General features: G+C 42.6%; 1 protein-coding gene and 1 long non-coding RNA gene across 3 annotated transcripts in view; one reads left to right on the forward strand and one right to left on the reverse strand.

The window, feature by feature from the left end:
• The window catches only part of dlg1b (discs large MAGUK scaffold protein 1b), a 73,544-nt gene extending 71,559 nt beyond the window's left edge, over positions 1–1,985 (forward strand). The window contains exons 25-26 of the mRNA XM_027291530.1: positions 1,711–1,800; positions 1,943–1,985. Coding sequence (XP_027147331.1) covers positions 1,711–1,800; positions 1,943–1,985 — 133 coding nt within the window. The remainder of the gene's footprint in view (positions 1–1,710; positions 1,801–1,942) is intronic.
• A 3,837-nt stretch (positions 1,986–5,822) lies between these two features.
• On the reverse strand, positions 5,823–19,743 carry LOC113748157 (uncharacterized). Of its 2 annotated transcripts, XR_003464168.1 has the most exons (5): positions 19,631–19,743; positions 17,132–17,281; positions 12,465–12,591; positions 11,295–11,337; positions 5,823–5,945 (listed from the first exon to the last, which is right to left on the reverse strand). It is a non-coding gene; the product is annotated as an uncharacterized LOC113748157 (long non-coding RNA). The 2 variants fall into 2 exon arrangements; XR_003464169.1 differs by lacking the exons at positions 11,295–11,337; positions 12,465–12,591.
• Between the last annotated feature and the right edge of the window lie 768 nt (positions 19,744–20,511).

Raw genomic sequence — 20,511 nt, forward strand, 5'->3', positions numbered from 1 at the left:
ACGTTCTGTCGTATGAAACCCGTCGTCCAGCCGGAAGGTGAGATTCGAGCTCTCTGATGTTTGTCTCTTTGTTTAGGAGTTTGTTCCTGATCATTCGTGTTCCCGTCCTCTGACCAGTGAACTACACCCGGCCCGTCATCATCCTCGGCCCATGAAGAGATCGGATCAACGACGACCTGATCTCCGAGTTCCCCGACAATTTGGATCCTGCGTCCCTCGTAAGTCGTCGCCGGCTGTGCGACCTGACGGTCACGTTCTCGCTCACCCGTCAGCTGATGAAAGTTTTCCCTCCTCTCTCTCTCAGATACGACCCGGGCCGAAGCGAGACTACGAGGGTGGACGGCACAGGACACACTATCACTTTGTGGTGTCCAGCAGACAGATGGCGAAGGACATCCAGGACCACAGGTTCATCGAGGCGGGACCAGTACAAACACCACCTGTACGGACCCAGCGTCCAGTCGGTCCGAGAGGTGGCTGCGAACGGTACCGGCACCACAGGAAGCATTCGTCCCACCACCGAAGAAGAAAATGAACATGAAACAGAGTTCTGTTTGGGTTCACCTCAGAGAGTTTTGAATTCTCGTTAAGTTGACAGAAATTTTTACATCTGCAGAAATATGCCGTGAACTATTCGTGAAGATTCAGAAACAGAGAGGGAGACCGGGACGACGTGTTGGACCAGAACCAGAGTATTTGTTGTGTCACTGCAGTTTTGTGCTCGACCAATCAGAACACAGTGATCTGGGTTTTAGAAAGTCTTGATGAACTCTGTTTTTCTTTCAGTGATGTCATGATGACGTCATCTGAACACGCCGTTCTTCTTCTGTTGTTTTTCAGGGTAAAACCACTGCATCCTGGACGTGGCGGGGAACGCCATCAAGGACTCCAGCTGGCTCAGCTTCACCCCATCGCCATTTTCATCAAAACCCAAATCTGTGGAGAACATCATGTGAGGTCCGCAGGAAGCCGCCGACACGCTGACAGCTGTGATGACATCACACAGAAGTCACGATGTTGATGTCGTCGTGACGTCCGTCTGTGTGTCAGTGACGTCTGTCTGATTGTCGTCGTGACGTCTGTCTGATGTGTCGTGACGCGGTCTGATGTCGTCGTGACGCCGGTCTTTCGGTTCATCGCGGACGTCGGTCTGAGTCGTCGCTCGTGACGTCTGTCTGTCATCGTGACGTCGGTTCTGATGTCGTTGACGCCGGTCTGATGTTGTCGTGGACGCGGTCTGATGTCGTCGGACGTCGGTCTGTTCATCTTATCGTGACGTCGGTCTGATTGTCGTCGTGACGCCGGTCTGATTTCGTCGTGACGCCGTGTGCTGATGTTGTCGTCGACGCCGGTCTGATGTCGTCGTGACGTCTGTCTGTATCGATGACGCCGGTTCTGCTGTCGGTCGTGACGTCGGTCTGACTTGTCGTGGTGACGTCTGTCTGTCGTCGTGACGTCGGTCTCATGTCGTACGTGACGTCGGTCTGATTGTCGTCGTGGACGCCGGTCTGATGTCGTCGTGACGTCGGTCGTGCTCATCGTGACGTCGGTTCTCGGATGTCGTCGTGACGCCGGTCTGAGTCATGTGACGTCGGTTCTGTCGTCGTGACGTCGGTCTGATCGTCGTGACGTCGGTCTGATGTCGTCGTGCGTCGGTCTGATGTCATCATGACGTTGGTTGATGTCATCATGTGTCATCTCTGTCCTGCCGGGGATGAACAAGCGTCTGACGGAGGAGCAGGGCAGGAAAACCTTCGACAGAGCCAACAACCTGGAGCCGGGTTCACGAGCATTTCACAGGTGAGACACCAAACTCACTGAACAGAGCTCAGACAGAACCTGGTTCTGTCCTGGGTTTTTTCCTGGTTCTGGTTTGGTGTTCTTGACACTTTACGCCACGCCGACATCACTGACTGATGTTTGATCGTCTCTGCTCCTTCAGCCTCGTTCAGGGCGACACTCTGGAGGAATATACGATCAGGTGAAGTCAGATCATCGGGAGCAGTCGGGTCCGTTTCATCTGATCCAGTCCAAGGAGAAGTATGAGGGTGGAGTCGTCTGCTCCACCGCTCCTCTTTTGATTCACTCTTTTATTTTGAAAGTCGACCCGCAGACGGCAGCCTCACCCCTCCTCACCCCCCCCCCCCCCCCCCCCCCACCCCCCACCCCCCCCCCCCCCCCCCCACCCCGATCAGCGGCGGACACGCCGGCTGACCCGACGTTTTTTTTCTATCTTTTGCCTGTCGACTCGGTCGCGGGTTTCCTGACCAGCAGCAAAGCCACACAGGAAGGTTGATGACATCACCACTCTACACGGTACAGCTCCTTAATGTTTAGGGAGGAAACTAAAGAGAAGACGTGTCCTGACGTGGGCGAGAAGAAGAAGTCGATTTTAACTTTGATTTTCCTTGGTGGGTTTTTTCCCTTTTTTTGTCTTGTAAGGTAACGTGGGCGGAGTTCAGTCTCAGGCAGCGTCTGTCGGTCCGGAGGAAGGCGGAGACACGAGAGCAAAACTTTGCACGTTTTGAGCTTTAACAGCATGTTCATTGAATAGCCGTTTATTTCCCATCAGCCCTTCCCATCAGGTTCTGACATCACAGCTTTTCTCTTCTGTTTGTTTTTTTGGTTTTTACTCTTCGGTTGATTCAGTTTTTTTTTTTATCCTCGCTGCTGCAGATGTTGTCCGGACGCTCTGCAGGGTTTCCTGTCCGCCGGCAGGGGGCTCTGATTTCATCGCTCGACTTTTAGACGTTTAACTTCACGATCAAGAAAAGGTTTGTTCAGAAACTTTTTTTTTAGAAACACAGAACACCAAGAAGAAGAAAGGTCCTGATCCCAGATGAATGATCTCATATAGATTTTACGAATCCTGTCGATAATCTGTTCAGTTTTTTGTTTCTAATCTGATTTTAAGAAACGTCTTCGCGGTGTGCAGCGTGCGTGAAGAGCAAACTTAACACGCTCACATCACTCACCCACGAGGAGCTAAAGGCGGTGACGACGTGGTTCGTGAGCGGCGCCTCCGCGACGCGAGTTCGAACCCGTCAGACGTCCGCGGGCGTCGTCAGTGTCTTACCATGAAGAGATGTGGGTCATGGGATCAGTGCCGGGCGTCGGCAGGTGACGATTATTGTACCAGGAGATGTGGACAGATGTTGAACCCTCTCGGTAAACTGCCTATTTTGTTATAATAAAGTCTATATTGAACTTTACTTCAGCACTAAACGACGGGAGCTGTTTTCTTTGCATTGTTAATCAGATATGATAGAAGTATAAAGGATATTTGAATATGAATCTATATTTTCTTTTCTTTGATCCCCTCCTCGTCTGTCGTTTAATTTTCTTTTTTAAGCATAATAAAAACTTAACAGAAAAACAGCACCGGCCCTCTTCTGTTGTCTGCAGGTGTGACGTCATTAGTGACGTCATAGTGATGTCATAGTGATGTCATAGTGACGTCATATTAATCAGTGTTTTGGGAGGCTTTTATTTTGAGTCACAGAAGAAACGGAAAGCACGACAAACACGACGTGACGTGACGTGACGGCGTCACACTCACCTGTTGCGTCAAGTTGGGAGGGAAACACGTGCGACTTCCGGCGGTGCCTTTCAAAACAAAAGCCCGAAATAAATTCAGAAAAATGAAAATAAAATCTCCTTTATTAATTCTTGATTTTCCCATGAGGCACCTCGGTCTGATTCAATGTGTTGGATGATTAAAGATCCAGGTTCAGATTAAAAGCTTTTAATTAGTTAATGAAACATGAAACAGAGTCTGAAGCTCGGATGTGACTCCCACACCAACATGCCAGCACAAACGTATTTCAACAGCATGAACTACATCACTGTGCAGCTACACAGGATGCATCCAACCATGATGACATCATTGTTTTCAGATTGTCGATGAACTTGGCGCTCTTGGCCTGGCTCTCCTGGGGTTAAAGTGTCCGTAATCTGAAAGAACACACTGTGTTTCCTCTGATCTATACAATGACAGACACAATACAGCATCAGGTCACCAAACAGTCGCAGTAGAACAGTTGTAGTCGTTGTGAGCAGAAGCCAGCACACTTGAAAACAGTGTGTTGTTGCAGGACACTAGAGGGCAGCCGTGTGGTTTGATTCTTCACAGCAGCACAGAACAGATAGACTACTGTCATAGAAACTGTAGTATGAGGTGATACCTACAGGTTTAAAGTGAGGGCTTGAGGGGAAGAAACATCTATGAACAACCAGAAAGATCCTTCTAATATCTTCTATCAAATGTATTTTCAAATCAGATCAGTATATTCTGTCATCATCCTAAAGTAAGGAGCAGTTGGAAGACACAGACAAATGATGTGGTCTGCTGCGATAGTTTGATCATATCAGAACACACTTGTATGTGTGCTTTGGAAAGCTCAGTTCAAACAAACTATTTAGTCCTTTCATTTGGACTGGGACTTTTTGGGCCTCAGCCTCTGCCTGAATAGCACCTATTTCAAATCCAAGGAGGGTTTTTCCAGGCAGAAAGCACAGCTGTGTGGGCTTCACCAGTGTCTCCCATTGTGGCTGACCTCTCATGGAGGAAGTAGAGAGCAGAGCCCTGAGCTCCTCCAGGGAACAGCACCATAAGCACTGCTTCAGATATGAGACCACACCTGGATTTCAACTCTTCTCAAGCCTCCTGCTTCTCTTACAAACTAACCCTCTGACTTTCTTGACCTTCTAGTGGAATCCCAAAGTGGAGAAAAATACCCAATGTGTCGGCTGGATTTTGGGAAATGTGTGTGAACTGATGCGCAGACCATGTGAAATGTTCCATTTGATGGAGTCTTGGGCTTTGACATGTTTCAATTCAGTCAACATCAGTAGTTTAATGAAGAGACTGCTGAACAACAGATCCAATAAAAGATGTGATACTGTGTGTGGGAAAAGCTTTGCTGTGTCATAGAAATGGAAATGATTGACATGAAAGAATGAACAGAAATGTAAGGGACGTTTACAGGCTTCAATCACAGCTGAGGAGTTTTGTGGATTTGTACTTTTGTCTTTTCACTCACAGCTGCTTATAAACAAACAGATAACAGTCTTGTTACTAAATTCCACCACCAACTCACATTGTGTTTGTGCTGACCTGAATGTTTTCTGTATTTCTGCTCTATCGTCACCCACATTGTTTTTTTGTAGCCATGGAAAACCCACAACAGCTTCAGCCGAGCTGTCAATCAGCAGCAGGGGCTGAGGGCGGTCTTGATGGACCTGTTAGAAAGCACGTGGCCCTCGTCTGATCTCACAGCCTCGATCTTGTTGGCCTAGCTGCATCAGAGCGCCACTTCTCCCAGGTTCCCCCCGAGGAAAACACCACTGCACAAAATGCTTCTTCTTCTCAGCTTGCTGCTCCTTGCTGTCTCGTGTTCAGGTGAGTGTTCCAGCCAATCACGGAGCCAACAAAGCAACCTGGGAAAAACCAAACACTGTACACTAACCTGCATCTAATTCTGGCTGTTTCTCTACAGCGCTGGTTGCCATTGCAGCAGAGCTGATCAGATGATTTAACATTGACCAGGCGAAGTTGGTGAAGAAGTCTCTTAAGTGTGATGGTCTTGACCTGTGTGGTACTACGATATGGTACTCTGGTTCCAGAAGAAAGACCACAGAACATTCAGACCAATTATTTATTAGCCAGGAATCGTTGTAACATAGGTCACAGTTACGATCATCCTGAGAAAAAATGATTCTCAGTTGAGACTAAACAGAACGGCTGTGCGTTGAAGATCCAGAAAGTTAAATACACACAGTATAAATAAATAAATAAATAAATAAATGGTGCTTACCTCTTGTCAGGACAAATGCTGCCATGTGGCTCTTAGAGTCATGGAAATCAGGACACATCTTCAGGAGGCTGTCAAACTTCATGCTACTTATTACTGCCATGTGATCCTTGTGCCAGTCAGTTCGCCAAGCTAGAAGAAAGATACAACAAAACAAAAGGGTTTTTTGTGGGCAAGTTTTTCCTCACTCGAACCGAGGGTCTAAGGACAGAGTGTGTCACTCCCTGTACAAATTGTAAAGCCCTCCGAGGCAAATGTACTTTGTGACTTTGGGCTATACAAATAAAATTGATTTAATTTGAAAAGACAGCTATATAATCTGTATGTTGAACAAAAGCATGCAAGTGCTGTTCTGAAAGCCTTTTTAAATTATGAGTGAGAAGAAGCAGTGCTTGCACTCAGTGTTAGTTAATAGTTCGTTTTCTATATTGACTTGGAAATATCACAGCTTTGGAGCTGTGAAAAAAGTAAAGCAGCACAGATAAAAACTGTATGTTTAGGCTGTTGCTTAGTCATGCCATATACTTCACCTCACCTCTATGAACAACCAGAAATGTGATGATGGTTTCCCTTTTCTTTTTTAAATACGTATGCTGACATTACTACTGTCCATCCTTGCCTTGAGGGTCTTGGCTTGAGCATTCTGAGTTATAGCCCCTAGAATGCCATGGTGAAAAGTTTTGAAACTTGGCACAGGTATTTCACACACGACAGTGTGTTTCACACGACAGTCTTACGGTCAACCTCAAGAATTGTCATGCCCGTACATTGCACTCTCTAGCGCCACCAACACGTCAAAGTTTGAAGTGCATTCAGCTTCATAACTTTGGACCCGTTGATCCACATTTCACAAATGAGGTATCATTGGAATCCTTGGATCAAGTCGAGTTCAACAAACCCTATGACGTCAATTTGCGCCATATTGGATTTTCCGCCATTTTGCATTTTATCAAAAAGCATTTCAGGTCACACAGATTGTCCGATTTCCACAAGACTTGACACATAGAATCTTCAGACCAAGCCGCACAAAAGTTATCAGGTGGATTTTTTAATTTCTCTTCCGTTTGCCCATAGCAGCCAATCAAACTCAGCGGTGACGCCGCCAAACAGGAAGTGAGGCCATATCTCAGTATGTTTTGTCTTCAAACTTCTAACACAGACTCATGACCACTTCTTTGAGAGGCCCAACAACTTTGGTGACCTTTGACCTTTAGGGGGCGCTATAATTAACAAAATTGCATTTTTGCTCATATCATATTTCTTTGGACTTTAACCTTGATTCCAGTGTTGACTGACACTCTCAGCCATCCCAGTACATTTGCTAAAGGACTGTGTAATACATGCATAAAGATTTGTTGGCCATTTTGAATTTAGTCAAACACACACTTATGATTACAGAGGGCACACACTTTGTCTGATTTCCATGAAACTTGAAGGATATGGTCTTCAGCTCATGGTTGAAGTTTTATGTTTGAACTTCAAACTCTTTTGCCATAACAGCCAATCCAAATCGGCGGCAAAGCTGCCAAGCAGGATATGGGCCAATATCTCTGTGATGCCTTGATTTATCGACACGAAACTTGGTGACATGACTAACTTTGAAACACTCTGAGCAAGATGAATTAATCTCCATCTCTCTGCTAGGGGTGGAGGAGTACTCAGGTGTAGGGATGTAAACGGTTATTCGACTATCGGTTAATTGTCGAAAAGAATTAAATCGATTAAATTAAATTAATTAGGTTAACTGAATCTAGGGCCATTTTCCACAGGAGTTTTTTTCAGTGAAATGTCATGGTGTCGCCAGTTGAGGGTGCCATTGTTAATCTAGGCCACACCGAATGTACTTGAACATAACGTGGGATTCTCGCGAGCGGCAAGAGACCCGGCACACAAACATGAGGTGGTCAAAACGGAGTGGAGTATGGGAGCATTTCAAACTAAGTAATGATGACAAAGATGCTCAATGTAAACTCTGCGGTACTACGTTTAAGTTTAGCAGCTCTACGAGTTCGCTAAGGTACCACCTTCAAAACCTGCATGCAGCCGTGTTGCAGGGAGGAAGTACATTGCCTTCACAACTGACTACTGCCGACTGTTGATGGGAAGGCGAGTATGCGACGACAGGAAAGCTGAGGGCATTACTCAGAGGATTTGCGGCATGAATGAAAAAGATATGATGCTAATTAGCACCACTGACGGCGACGGATTTCGGGAGTTAATACACTTCATGGAGCCACGTTATAAAATCCCTTCTCGAACGACCATAACTACCCGCCTGGAAGCACGCTACAAAAACAAGAAGGCTGAGCTAAAAACACAACAACAGTTAATCAGTTAATTTTAATTAAAAATCATAATATGACATGCAGCAAGAGTCCAACGGCCGGGATGCGAACTGGCGTCCCATGGTTCAAAGTACAACAGGTGGCGGTGTACTTAGCCCCTCGGCCACCATAACACAGGTATGCTTTCAGGTGTATTTATAGTATGTAAAACATCCCGCTGATATGAAATTAGAAACAGTCTACGATAAATGAAATCATACGGTGTCTAAACAACGATAACTCTTTTTAGGACTATTTAAGATTAATTATACATAAATAAACTGGCGTCTTAAATAGGTGACGATTCAAATAGCTGGCTACTATGGTAAATTGGTGTATTTTAAGAGAGAGGCAGTTTTACAAACAGACCATATACCCGCCCCTGCGAAGTGCCCAAAAACCGTGACGGAACACACCCAAGATTGGGCCAGACTCTAGCTGTCTCCCTATTGGCTGGTGAAACACACTAATTTAAGCGCAGGGTGGGACATCCTTCAGTCTGTGCAGACACTTCAACCTGAGAGGACGTGCTGTTTTGTGCGAGAGCAGAAAAAATTTGAGAGTGCAGAGGACATGTTTTGAGCGTGAGCAGAAAAAATCTGAGCGCGCAGGACATGTTTTGAGCGTGAGCAGAAAAAATCTGAGTGCGCAGGGCATGTTTTGAGCGCGAGCACATTAGATCTGAGCGCGCACAGGACATGTTTTGAGCGCGAGCACATTATATCTGAGTGCGCACAGGACATGTTTTGAGCGTGAGCAGAAAATATCTGAGCGCACAGGACATGTTTTGAGCGCGAGCACATTAGATTTGAGTGTGAGCATAAAATGTGAGCACGAGGACAATAAATCTGAGCACGAGAAGGAGAAATCATGCTCTCAAACTGAAAATGTGCGCTCTTGAATAAAGATAGGATAATTCTTCCATATGTGCTGTACTATCAGACCGCTCAGTGACCAAGCTTACAGATGCGATGACGCTGGAGTTGAGAGATTACTTCTGGCAGCTGATGGAAGACATGGCGCCGACACTGGAGGCTCTCAAATGTGCAACTACTGTAATGTCTCCAGATACTGAGGTGTCCATATCCAACACGTACCCAATCACATTCAGTCTGATCAACACGCACCTCAAGACGGCAGATGGCCTTTAATTAATTAAATTCTCAATCAACATCACATTTGAGCTCTATATTAACAGATTGTGGGGTGCATATCTTAATACTTATCACTGACACATTGTCACAGTATAAACTGCGTTTTTATGCAGTTGTTACAGTACCCTTGTCATGTCAAACCTTATTAAATAAAACTCTGATGCTAGCTTTCTCCTTTATTTAATTTTAACAGGTTGAGTCTGAAGACCTCCCATCAACAACGCCAATGATAGCAACGATGCTGGACCCACGGCCTAAGCACCTGGGACTGCTGGTGCCAGCAAGCAGGATCTCAGCTCATTCCAAGCTGCTTGGCTATGGCAGAACATGTGAGCTGCACATCAAGAGATGAAGCCACCACTGGAGATGATGTGCAAGTCCAGGGAGCTGCACTTCAGAAGCACACTTCTGCTATGACTCTTCTACTGGGTGAAAACTATACCATCAGCTGCAACAATGATATAGAAAAAGAAGTGGACATGTTTCTCAAGGATCCCTCACCACTCCCTGATTGGTGGAATGGAGGCAAGTCAATGAAGGGCGATTCCCGAGGCTGGCAAATGTGGCACGACGATATCTGTGCATACCAGACACGTCTGTCTCATCTGAACATGTATTCTCAGCAGCTGGCCTCACTGTAAACAGGCTGCGCACACAACTTACTCCAGACCATGTTAATATGCTTATTTTCCTGAACAAAAATACAGGGGTCTAAGTGAGGAGTCTATTGAAAACACATTAAGACAGGAATGTTTTTGTTTCAGGAGAGGTAGCATCTTCATTTAATTGTTTAATAGAGGTCCTCTAATTTTACTGTCACCTTCCTCAGGGATGATTTAAGTTGTATTCAGTACTACATGATACTGTAAGTTTCCAGGGCTAGTAATCCTACTGTTACCTTACTCAGAACAAGGGAGATTATAAGTGGTGCTGCTGATGTTTCAAGATTTTTATGTAAGTACTTTACCAGATAATTATATGTAGGCTTAATATTGTGTAGGCTAAGCCCATATTGTATAGCTTTAAAAATATTTTATGTTGCACATGCAACAGGTGAGCCAGTGCACAATTGTTTCATTTCAATTTTCTGTGCAGAATTAATTTTGGTTAAATGCCATATCTGTACCATATCCCAACTGGTACAATAAAACTTTAGTTCAAGAATATAACGTGCATTTTTTATTCAGTATATAAGAAATATTTTGCTTTATGTTAAAGACACCGTGAGAAATGTATGTTCTCAGGAAAAAGATGCTTATCAGTTAATCGTTAATCGATCGATAAGGTCAATCATCTAACGATTAATGAATTAATCGATAATTTGCATCCCTACTCGGGTAGCCTCAGCGTGTCATCGAGCCACCCTTTAAGGACCGCGCAAAAAAACCTGGACTGAAAACTGGTGACAAACTGTTTGAACCTCTAACTCCACATTTCAGCAACATATCGTTTAAAGTCTTTTCATGTTTTCACCAACTATTCTCCAACATATTTAATGTATTTTGAAAGAAATCTCAGAATTACCTTTAACCAGTAAGCTTGTTTTGTTTGTTTTCTTACATTTAAGGGGGGTATTGAGGTCTGAAAGATTTTTTTCAGTCTGTATTGAAATGTATGTAATGACTCTACTGACCTGATCTCCTTGTCATTGCTTTATTAGTCGTTTAGTTGTTTTCTTACAGCCCTTAAAGGGTCGTGCAAACCCCTGGTGGTGGATGGGACCCCTAGGTTGGGAACCAATGCTGCAGACTACAGCAGCACCAGAGACATAAACCCGCATGCAAAATGCAACAGAAAGCCAGTGTAGTGTACAAAGAAGTGGAGTGTTGTGGAAAGTCTTGTGGTGGTTGAATACCAGATGAGCAGCAGCACTCTGGACTAATCCAAATGTTATTTCTTGGCATATCCAGGCAAGCATTAGCTATTGAATGCAGGTGTCACACAGAACGACTACTACTACTACTGCAACTTTAGTGTTCTTGTGACTGAAGTGGGTGACATACCAGATACAAAGAGAACAGCTGGGTCCTTATCTGAGTCTTTATCCTGGGAGACACAAAACAATTCTGGTAAAAATATTGACTCTAGTTTTCTCCTCGTATCAACCTTAAACCTACTTCTTTAGTGTTAATTAAGGAAAGTGTAATGTTACCAAAGACATCATCAGTACATGTAAACATTAGGGATGGGACATGATTTTCGAATAGTCGAATATTCGTGACGAGTTCGAATATTGAATAGTAATTTCGAATGCCGTTTTGGCTTACGTTGCATTCCACTAAAAAAAATGAGCACGGAAAGGCGTTTCCTAGTTCCTAACATACTCTGTTGCATTAATTCGGCCAGAGGGTGCCGCTATCGTACAGTAAAGGTAGTCAAAATAACAGAAGAAGAATTGCAATCGGTAACGTGTAGTGTGATGCAGAGATGCAGCGAGGTAGCAAAAGTTCCGTATGGTCCTCATTTACTTTGATAAATGAAAATGAAGTGGAATGCAACACAGGTAGGGGCCGCCTACCTGTGTTGCATTCCATCGGAACGTGTGTTCTCCGCAGCCGGTCTGATTGTCAATAGGCTGCGTACCCGTCTCCATCCCGACCACGTCGACATGTTAATTTTTCTAAACAAAAATATGTCTTAGGTTTTTTCTACTCTGTTCGAGCGCTTTCAATATCGTTCCCTAAACGGGCAGTTTCACCCGCGGTACCTTCTAACAGACGTAAATAATAGTAAATATAAATAATAAAATTGGAAGCCTATATTATTGTTTGAGACTGTTGGCTATGTGATGTGAATGGAAGTTTATTTATTTGTTTATCATTGTTTATTGACTCATTAAACCGTTACCGCTTTCACCCTGTCTGTCATGTGTGCGCGCGTTTGGGTGTGTGGGTGGGGGCGGGCGGGGTTCTGTCGATTTTCTAATCGAATTTCGAATAGCTTTTAGCGAATTTCAAATAGTGTTTTTGATCAAAAGTCACATCCCTAGTAAACATACTGTTGGAGAAATAAGAAGACAAGGACTGTGGAAGAGTTTAACACTGACAATACATTTCTGTTGTTCATAGCTGAAGTTACACTGTGCTGCAGATGGCTTTGAACTGGATAATAATATTACATATATGGATAATAACGTATATATTTCCCATTAATGTCAATGGCTGTCAATTTACCTCATTTCCCAATAGGATGTCTTTAGGTTTTTGGGTTGAAGTCCTGTCTATTCTGGGCCTGTCATCTCTCCCAGAAAGTAAAGCCTCTTTAACTTGGTCACGGTTGCCAGAAGAGGGTAGATTGTTCCTGCAACAGTAACATAAACAGTGACCAAATTTAACACTGCCCTCTCAGAATGCCTGCATGGATGTAAATGTTGAAACATACCCTAAAAATATATCAGTAGCTAAAGAGTTAACAAATCAAACATAGATACAAATATTTTTAGATTTTCTGCACCATCATTTTGAAAAGAACAGTTGCAGTTCTTGGTTTTGTAGGGTTAGTGAGTCTAATTTAAAACTGCTGGCTAAAGATAAACGTAAATACACTACGTCGGCGGTAATGACACCTGGTTACGCCAATCGGAGGTCACTAAAATAAATGTTTAATCTGTGTGTGCATACACTAAAACAATGTCGGACTCCGTAGTTTTCTCTGGACCCCTGCCCAATGTGACCAGTGATGACATGTATAGCTGCATGTCGTCATTTCACCACTGGCTGTCGAGGTGGTGTCCAGCAAACAATGTGGGCTTCATAGATAATTGGGACACCTTCCTGGAGAAAACCTGGTCTCATTAGGAGAGACGGCATCCATCCCACTTTGGATGGAGCAGCTCTCATATCTAGAAACCTGGCCAAGTTTATTACTTGACCAAAACCGTGACAACCCAGAGTTGAGACCAGGAAGAGCTGCAGTCTTACACGCTTCTCTGCGCCTCCATTAGAGCAGCTGCCCACCCAGTCCTTCTCTCTCCCTCACCCTCTCCCTCTCTCATACCATCTCTCTCTCACACCATCTGTAAACATACATGTCTCATTAATGCATGTTACTAACTAAACTTCCCCGGAGTTTCTGTGCTCTGTCGTCCAGCAGGTTCTCTTGGATTGTGGCTGCTACCATATCTCCATTACAGTTTATAGTTAGTTGATTTGCTGCTGCTGTGCAACTGTGTATCTCTATCTCTATCTCTATCACAGGTTCCACTACTACTGTAATCATTTTATTATTCATTGTAATTCATTGTCATTCTAACTGTACAATATGTTTGTGTTGATTTGTTCTGTACACGTGACATCTATTGGACGTCTGTCCGTCCTGGGAGAGAGATCCCTCCTCTGTGGCTCTTCCTGAGGTTTCTTCCACCTTTTTTCCCTTTTTAAAGGATTTTTTGTGGGCAAGTTTTTCCTCACTCGAACCGAGGGTCTAAGGACAGAGGGTGTCATTCCCTATACAGATTGTAAAGCCCTCTGAGGCAAATGTACTTTGTGACTTTGGGCTATACAAATAAAATGTTATTTGATTTGATTTATAGAGACTGTGTCTGTCCCCCATCCACCTACATTATTTAAAGATAAAACAAACAGAAGAGGAATTCATCATAAAAACTTAATAAAAATTAAATCAACATCTCCAACAGTCCAAAATGAGAGAATTAAATGTGGACTCTAAAGCTGTTTTACTCAATGAATTAATATCCGATTATGATATTGATTTATTTTGTCTCACTGAAACCTGGCTGCAGGAGGATGAATATGTTAGCTTAAATGAATCCACTCCTCCAAGCCATTACAATACTCATGTTCCTCAAAGAACCAACTGTCAACGCTCCTCAGGGAGCCTTTTTCTCTGTAACCCCTTTAGTGTGTTACACTGTGAAACGCTCCTCTTGTACAAGAACAATAAATTCAACTTAAACTTTGATGTTTTGAATCCGATCCTCCTTATTTAAGGGTTTTTCTTTAAAATTCCCGTAACAATTACAGCCAACTCTATTTGTTACAGTATATCGAGCTCCTGGTCCTTACTCTGAATTTTTATCTGAATTTGCATTAGGTAATTTGCAAGTTTCAAACTGCAAGTAATTATTGTAGGTGATTTTATTTTAATATTCACATGGACAACCACAATGATAGTCTCAGTCCTGCATTTACCTCATTATTAGATTCAATTTATTTTTTAGCTTCTGTCAGAGTGTAAATAAACCGACTCATTGTCTGAACCACACTCTTGATCTTGTTCTCATATGGCATCGAAATTAACCATCGAATAGTCTTTCCACAGAATCCTCTTCTGTCTGACTATTTTAAATAACCTTTGAGTTCATATTACTGGACTATAAGCCTTTTTGCAGAAACTCCTACAGCAGATGTTTATCCGATAGTGCTGTAGCCAAATTTAAGGAAGTAATTCCTTCAGTATTGAATCCAATGCCTTGTCTCAATGTAGCAGAGGACTTGTCTGCTTCATTTAGCCCCTCACAAATAGATCATCTTGTTGATAGTACTACAGGCTCATTATGAACAACTCTAGACTCTATTGCACCTCTGAAAAAGAAGACAATTAAACAAAGGAGGTTAGCACCATGGTATAGCCAGCGGACTCGCAAATTAACGCAAGAGGCACGTAAATCTGCACATAAATGGTGTGCCACTAAACTGGAAGAATCTCGCTTAATCGTTTGTGAAGATAGCATATAAAAGTGGTCTCAGGTCCCTTGCGGGACCCCACAATCCAAGACCTTAGAATGAGACCAGCTGCCAGTGTAATAAACCTGTTGCGTCCTTCCTGTGAGATAACTCTTCATAATGATGATAGTGAATACAGGACTGTTGTGGGCAACTTTGTCACTTGGACTGAGCTGAACCATCTGCAGCTCAATGTGACAAAGACGAAGGAGCTAATAGTGGATCTGAGAAGGGTGAAAACATCAGTGACCCCTGTTTCCATCCAGGGGGTCCCTGTGGATACTGTAGAGGATTATAAGTACCTGGGGGGGTACTTGAATAATAACTGGACAAGAAACACTCTTCTTCCTAAGGAGGCTGAGGTCCTTTAACATCTGCCGGGCAATGCTCAGGACACACATTCATACACTGATGACATTGGCTGCCATGCAAGGTGCCAACTGCTCATCATTTTTGTTTTTTAGGAGCTAACCATTAATTCACATTCACACACCAATGGTGCAGCCTTCAGGAGCAATAAACTGATCAGGAGAGCTGGTGATGTCGTGGGGGAGGAGCTGGACACTCGACACCACGACCGTGGCAGAGAGGAGGATGCTGTCCAGGCTTCAGTCCATATTGGACAATGTTTCCCCCTGGGATTATTAAAGTATTTCTGACTCTGATAAATTGGATGGCGACTGGACTAAACCCATAGCATTCTAGTTTACCTATGAGTAGACTGTGATATATGACATCAAATGCTGCACTAAAATCAAGTAATACAGCGCCAGTCATCTTAGAATTATCCATTTCCTTAAGCCAATCATTTGTCCTTACTGTACGGGCAGAACAAGTTGAATGGTTATATCTATCAATTTTCTGATGTTAAATTCAGATTTAGACAAAACTAAAGTTCTTGTAATTGGACCCAAACACCTCAGAAACTGTCTTTCTAGAGACTTAGTTACTTTAGACGGGATCACCCTGGCCTCCAGCTCCACTGTAAAGAATCTTAGAGTTGTTTTTGATCAGGATCTGTCCTTTAATGTCCACATAAAACAAATTTCGAGGACTGCATTCTTCCACTTACGTAACATTGCCAAAACCTAATCGTCGTGTCTCAAGCAGACGCAGAAAAACTAGTCTACGCATTTGTTACTGGCTGGACTACTTTGTTATCAGGATGCTCCAATAAGTCTCTTAGAACTTTGCAGCTAATTCAGAATGCTGCTGCACGTGTTCTGACAGGAACCAAGATCAGAGATCACATCTCTCCCATTTTGGCTTCTTTGCATTGGCTACCTGTTAAATCTAGAACAGAATTTAAAATTCTTCTTCTTACATACAAAGCTCTTCATGGTCAGGCACCATCATATCTAAAAGAGCTCATAATACCTTACTACCCCTCTAGAACACTGCGCTCTCAGGACGCTGGGTTCCTTGTGGTTCCTATAGTTTCCAAAAGTAGATTGGGAGCCAGAGCTTTCAGCTATCAAGCTCCTCTTCTGTGTAACAAACTACCATTCTGGGTTCGGGAGGCAGACACGGTCAACACTTTTAAGAATAGACTTAAGACTTTCCTTTTCAACAGAGCTTAAAGTTAGGGCTGGCTCAGGTCATCCCTTAGTTATTCCCCCCTTTTTTCTAAAGATAATGTAAGAAAAAGAAAATAAAGTACTTATGTCTCGCAATCGCGAAGAATCACGATTCATTTTTTCTGTCAACTGGTGCGAATCGTCACGATTTTTAATCGTGTCACCATACATCATTACATCCCCAACAGTTACAGATTGTTGTTTTGTGCAGAGGCTCCAAACCTGCTCAGAGTTCATTCAAAGTCTGGAGAGAGAAGCTGCTATTTGTCTTTATGACCCTTGATGCTGGAGGAGCCTCCATGAGGACTTGAGATATGTTCAATTCATTTGAAAAACTTCCGAAAATGTAATTTAATCATCGATTTTTTGAATTTTTTTAACTGAATAATCTTTGTGATTCTTCCTATATTCTTGTTGTGAATGGTAATTATCATGATTACTTTCTTAATCATCATGATTATTAGTATTCTTCTTGTTAGAATTTCTTACTCTCTTAGGATCAATAAGGTATCTCTCCATCTATCAAACACAGTGTGTTTTCTCGAACTGCAACACATCACTGCCACCTTTTCACCTTACCTCCATAATCAAGGATTTCATCTGTCAGATGGACCCGAGGCTTGAGAGGATGCCAGCTTGGCTCATAGTCTGGCAGAGATGTAAAACTAGGAGCACCTCTTCTTGGGCTGTATTTAAACGCTCCTTGGTCTGCCATGCCTTTCAAGCAACCTAAGGATCAATTCAAACAAATGAAGTCAGTCAAAGGGCTGCAGCCTGTAACAGTGTCTGTAAAATCAACCAATCAAAGTGCCTCATTTCACAAATGAACCAGGATTTCCTTTTTCATTTCTACTTTGCGCGGCCTTGAACCGAAAAGTTAAAACTTAATTATTTATGTTGTACACACATGCACATGCACAAGAACACACACATAGTGACAGATGCCATATACACATATATACTGGAGTGGTGGGCATCAATTCATAGCGCCCGGGAAGCAGATGTTGGGGGGTACGGTGCCATGCTCAAGGGCACATTGGCCATGGCAAGGAGATGGACTGCCACCTCACCAGCTATCAGTTCAGCTTCCAATTTTCGAGCAGTGAGAGTGGGGATCAAACCACCAACCTTCGGGTTATTGGACGACCACTAAGCCACGGCCACCCGTATTCGTGTGAATACCAAAATAATTTAAAAAAGAAAATCATTTGAACGGCTAACTTTGTAAGATGATGTCAATTATTTTAGATATTATGCTGAAACAGGAACAATATTTAAATAACTTCACTTAAATCATTCTTATTAAATGTTATACAACTCTAAATTCCACAGCAAGCTCACGATTTTATCCGTATTGAGCACATTATTTTTCTTACATGAACTGTTCTAAACTGAGCTTTCCTGATGATGGGTTATGCCTAGCCAGGCACGGTATTGGTTGAAGCTGCAGTCACATCTCCCTTACTGAAATCTCTCTCTCTCTCTCTCTCACCATCTGTGGACATGTCTCATTAATGCAAGTTACTAACCAAACCTCCCCGGAGTTTCTGTGCTCTGTCGTCCAGCAGGTTCTCGAGGATCGTGGCTGCTGCTGTGATCCTGCACGGCGTCCACTACACATATTATTACTGTCATTATTGCTACAATATCTGCTACTGTGGTCATTTTATCATTCATTGTGATTCATTGTCATTTTGTCAGTCATTATAATTGTACAATATGTTTGTGTTGATTTGTCCTGTACACGTGACATCCATTGCACGTCTGTCCGTCCTGGGAGAGGGATCCCTCCTCTGTGGCTCTTCCTGAGGTTTCTCCCACCCTTTTTCCCTGTTAAAGGTTTTTTGTGGGCAAGTTTTTCCTCATTTGAACCGAGGGTCTAAGGACAGAGGGTGTCACTCCCTGTACAGATTGGAAAGCCCTCCAAGGCTTGGGCTATACAAATAAAATTGAATTGAAAATGAATGATCTATTTGATATACTGAATGCTGCATTGAGTTATAATCACAAACACAAATACAAATCAAACAATCTAGTGTTACTGTAATGTTACTGTGATGCAGACTGCAGCAGAGAGAGAGTGTCTGTAATTTATCAGTACAGACTGCAGTCTGTATCTCCTCTATGAAACCTGCTATGTGTCCTCACAGTGCTGCTGCATACTTTATAAACTCTAAACTGTTTAAAACTTGTTCCTTTTTATCTCCTGCACTTCTCTGCATTAGTTGATGACTGTGAAGCTGCTTTGACACAAAGGTGCTCAGGTTTGCTGTCTGCTGTAGTGAAAAACGTATTAGTATGAGTTATACTGTTCATTCAAAGTAATATAAAAACAAGATATCGCAAGGTCAAAAGCTTCTCTAACTGTGATGGATCATTAATCATTCATTTTTTGCTATAACTTGCTATGATGTTTAGAATTGAGTGGACAGGAGAGCAACCATTTTCAATGTGACAAACAATTTGTCTCATGTTTTTGACAGCTGAACAATATCCCTTTGTTATTTAAATTCTGACCTTGATAACAACGTCATATTTTCACCTGACTGTCCACTATATTAGGGCTGCAACGATTCCTTGAGTACCTCGAGTAACTCGATTACAAAAAATGATCAAGGAATTTCCTCTGCCTCAAAGCCTCGTTTAATTAAATTTAAAGCTCACGTTTTGCACGGATTATTTTTAGTGTGACATAACATGCTTCTGTTACAGACTATGCATGAAAGATTATATATACACACACACGTGAGCGGCAGCCTTATAATATTGAAGCTAACTGAATGTCAGGTTGTTAGCCAGCGTTCCCGTTTTGTTAGCTGCTTTGTCAAAAAGCACCAAAATCACTATACGTTACATTTAACGACACATGTAAAAAAACAAAAAAACAACAACAAAAAAACAAGAAAGCAGTAACTAAACGCCAGCTCTTTCTGTCGTCTCCAACCTTTACAGTAACGTAAAGCTAATGTTAGCCAACAACGCCTGTCCAGGTGAAACAAACATTTCGCGACGACTTTGTATGAGGTTAAAGGATTTTCACTTACAAATAAAGTGTGGTCACATTTCTGTGAAGCTTACCTTCAGTCTTATGTCTTCAGTGTTTAAATACGCTGTTCAACGCTGGGGGAGACGAAGAAGTCTTGGTTGTGTCCGTCAGACTGAATCCAGAGCCGTATAGAAGACGTGTTGGGGACTCGAAACTCGACGTAATGAAAAGTTTGTTTATTGATATTATGTGTAGTTTAGTTTGATCTGTATATTTAGTTTAAATAAAGAAATAATTTATGAATTGAATAATGATACTTAAATAATAAACTTTCTGAACTGGAATGGAAATAGACTTTTCTTTAGGATTTGTCTTGAACATTTAAATCATTTAACATTGTAGACCAGTTCTAGTTTATGTTACTGAGAGCTGATTCTTCTCTCATCAATGTGTTACCACAAACATTTTTTCTGTAATATATAATGGGCACATAAATAGGAAAAGTACAATTTGTGATGGGCCAACATTGGCCAATCAATGCGTTTGTTGCTTTGCGCATGGGTGTTTTGTCAGTAGGAACAGGGAAGCGAAGCCTTTGTAGTTTCTTTCTTAAGTACTGTATTTTCTTATGCTCTGTTTCCAATTTTTCTATCTCACAGCTGGAACAAGTGCCTGTTGAGAGTTGGGTAGCAAACTGTACAAGGAGTTCTTGAGATAGACTTTAAGACTAAAGATCAGGGTCAGACTTGCATTATAAGATAAGATAAGATAAGATAAGATAAGATAAGATAATACTTTATTTATCCCACAACGGGGAATTTCACTTGTTAACAGCAGCAAAAAATAGAATCAAGGAGGGAAACACAAGTTTACATATTTACAAAAAGTACTAAAGTGGAATGTGCATTTACAAAAAGTACTAAAGTAGAACGTGCTATGGGAAGATTCACTTGTCAGGGTGAGAAACAACTGA

Source organism: Larimichthys crocea, chromosome II, assembly GCF_000972845.2.
Source record: "Larimichthys crocea isolate SSNF chromosome II, L_crocea_2.0, whole genome shotgun sequence".
Taxonomy (NCBI): Eukaryota; Metazoa; Chordata; class Actinopteri; family Sciaenidae; genus Larimichthys; species Larimichthys crocea.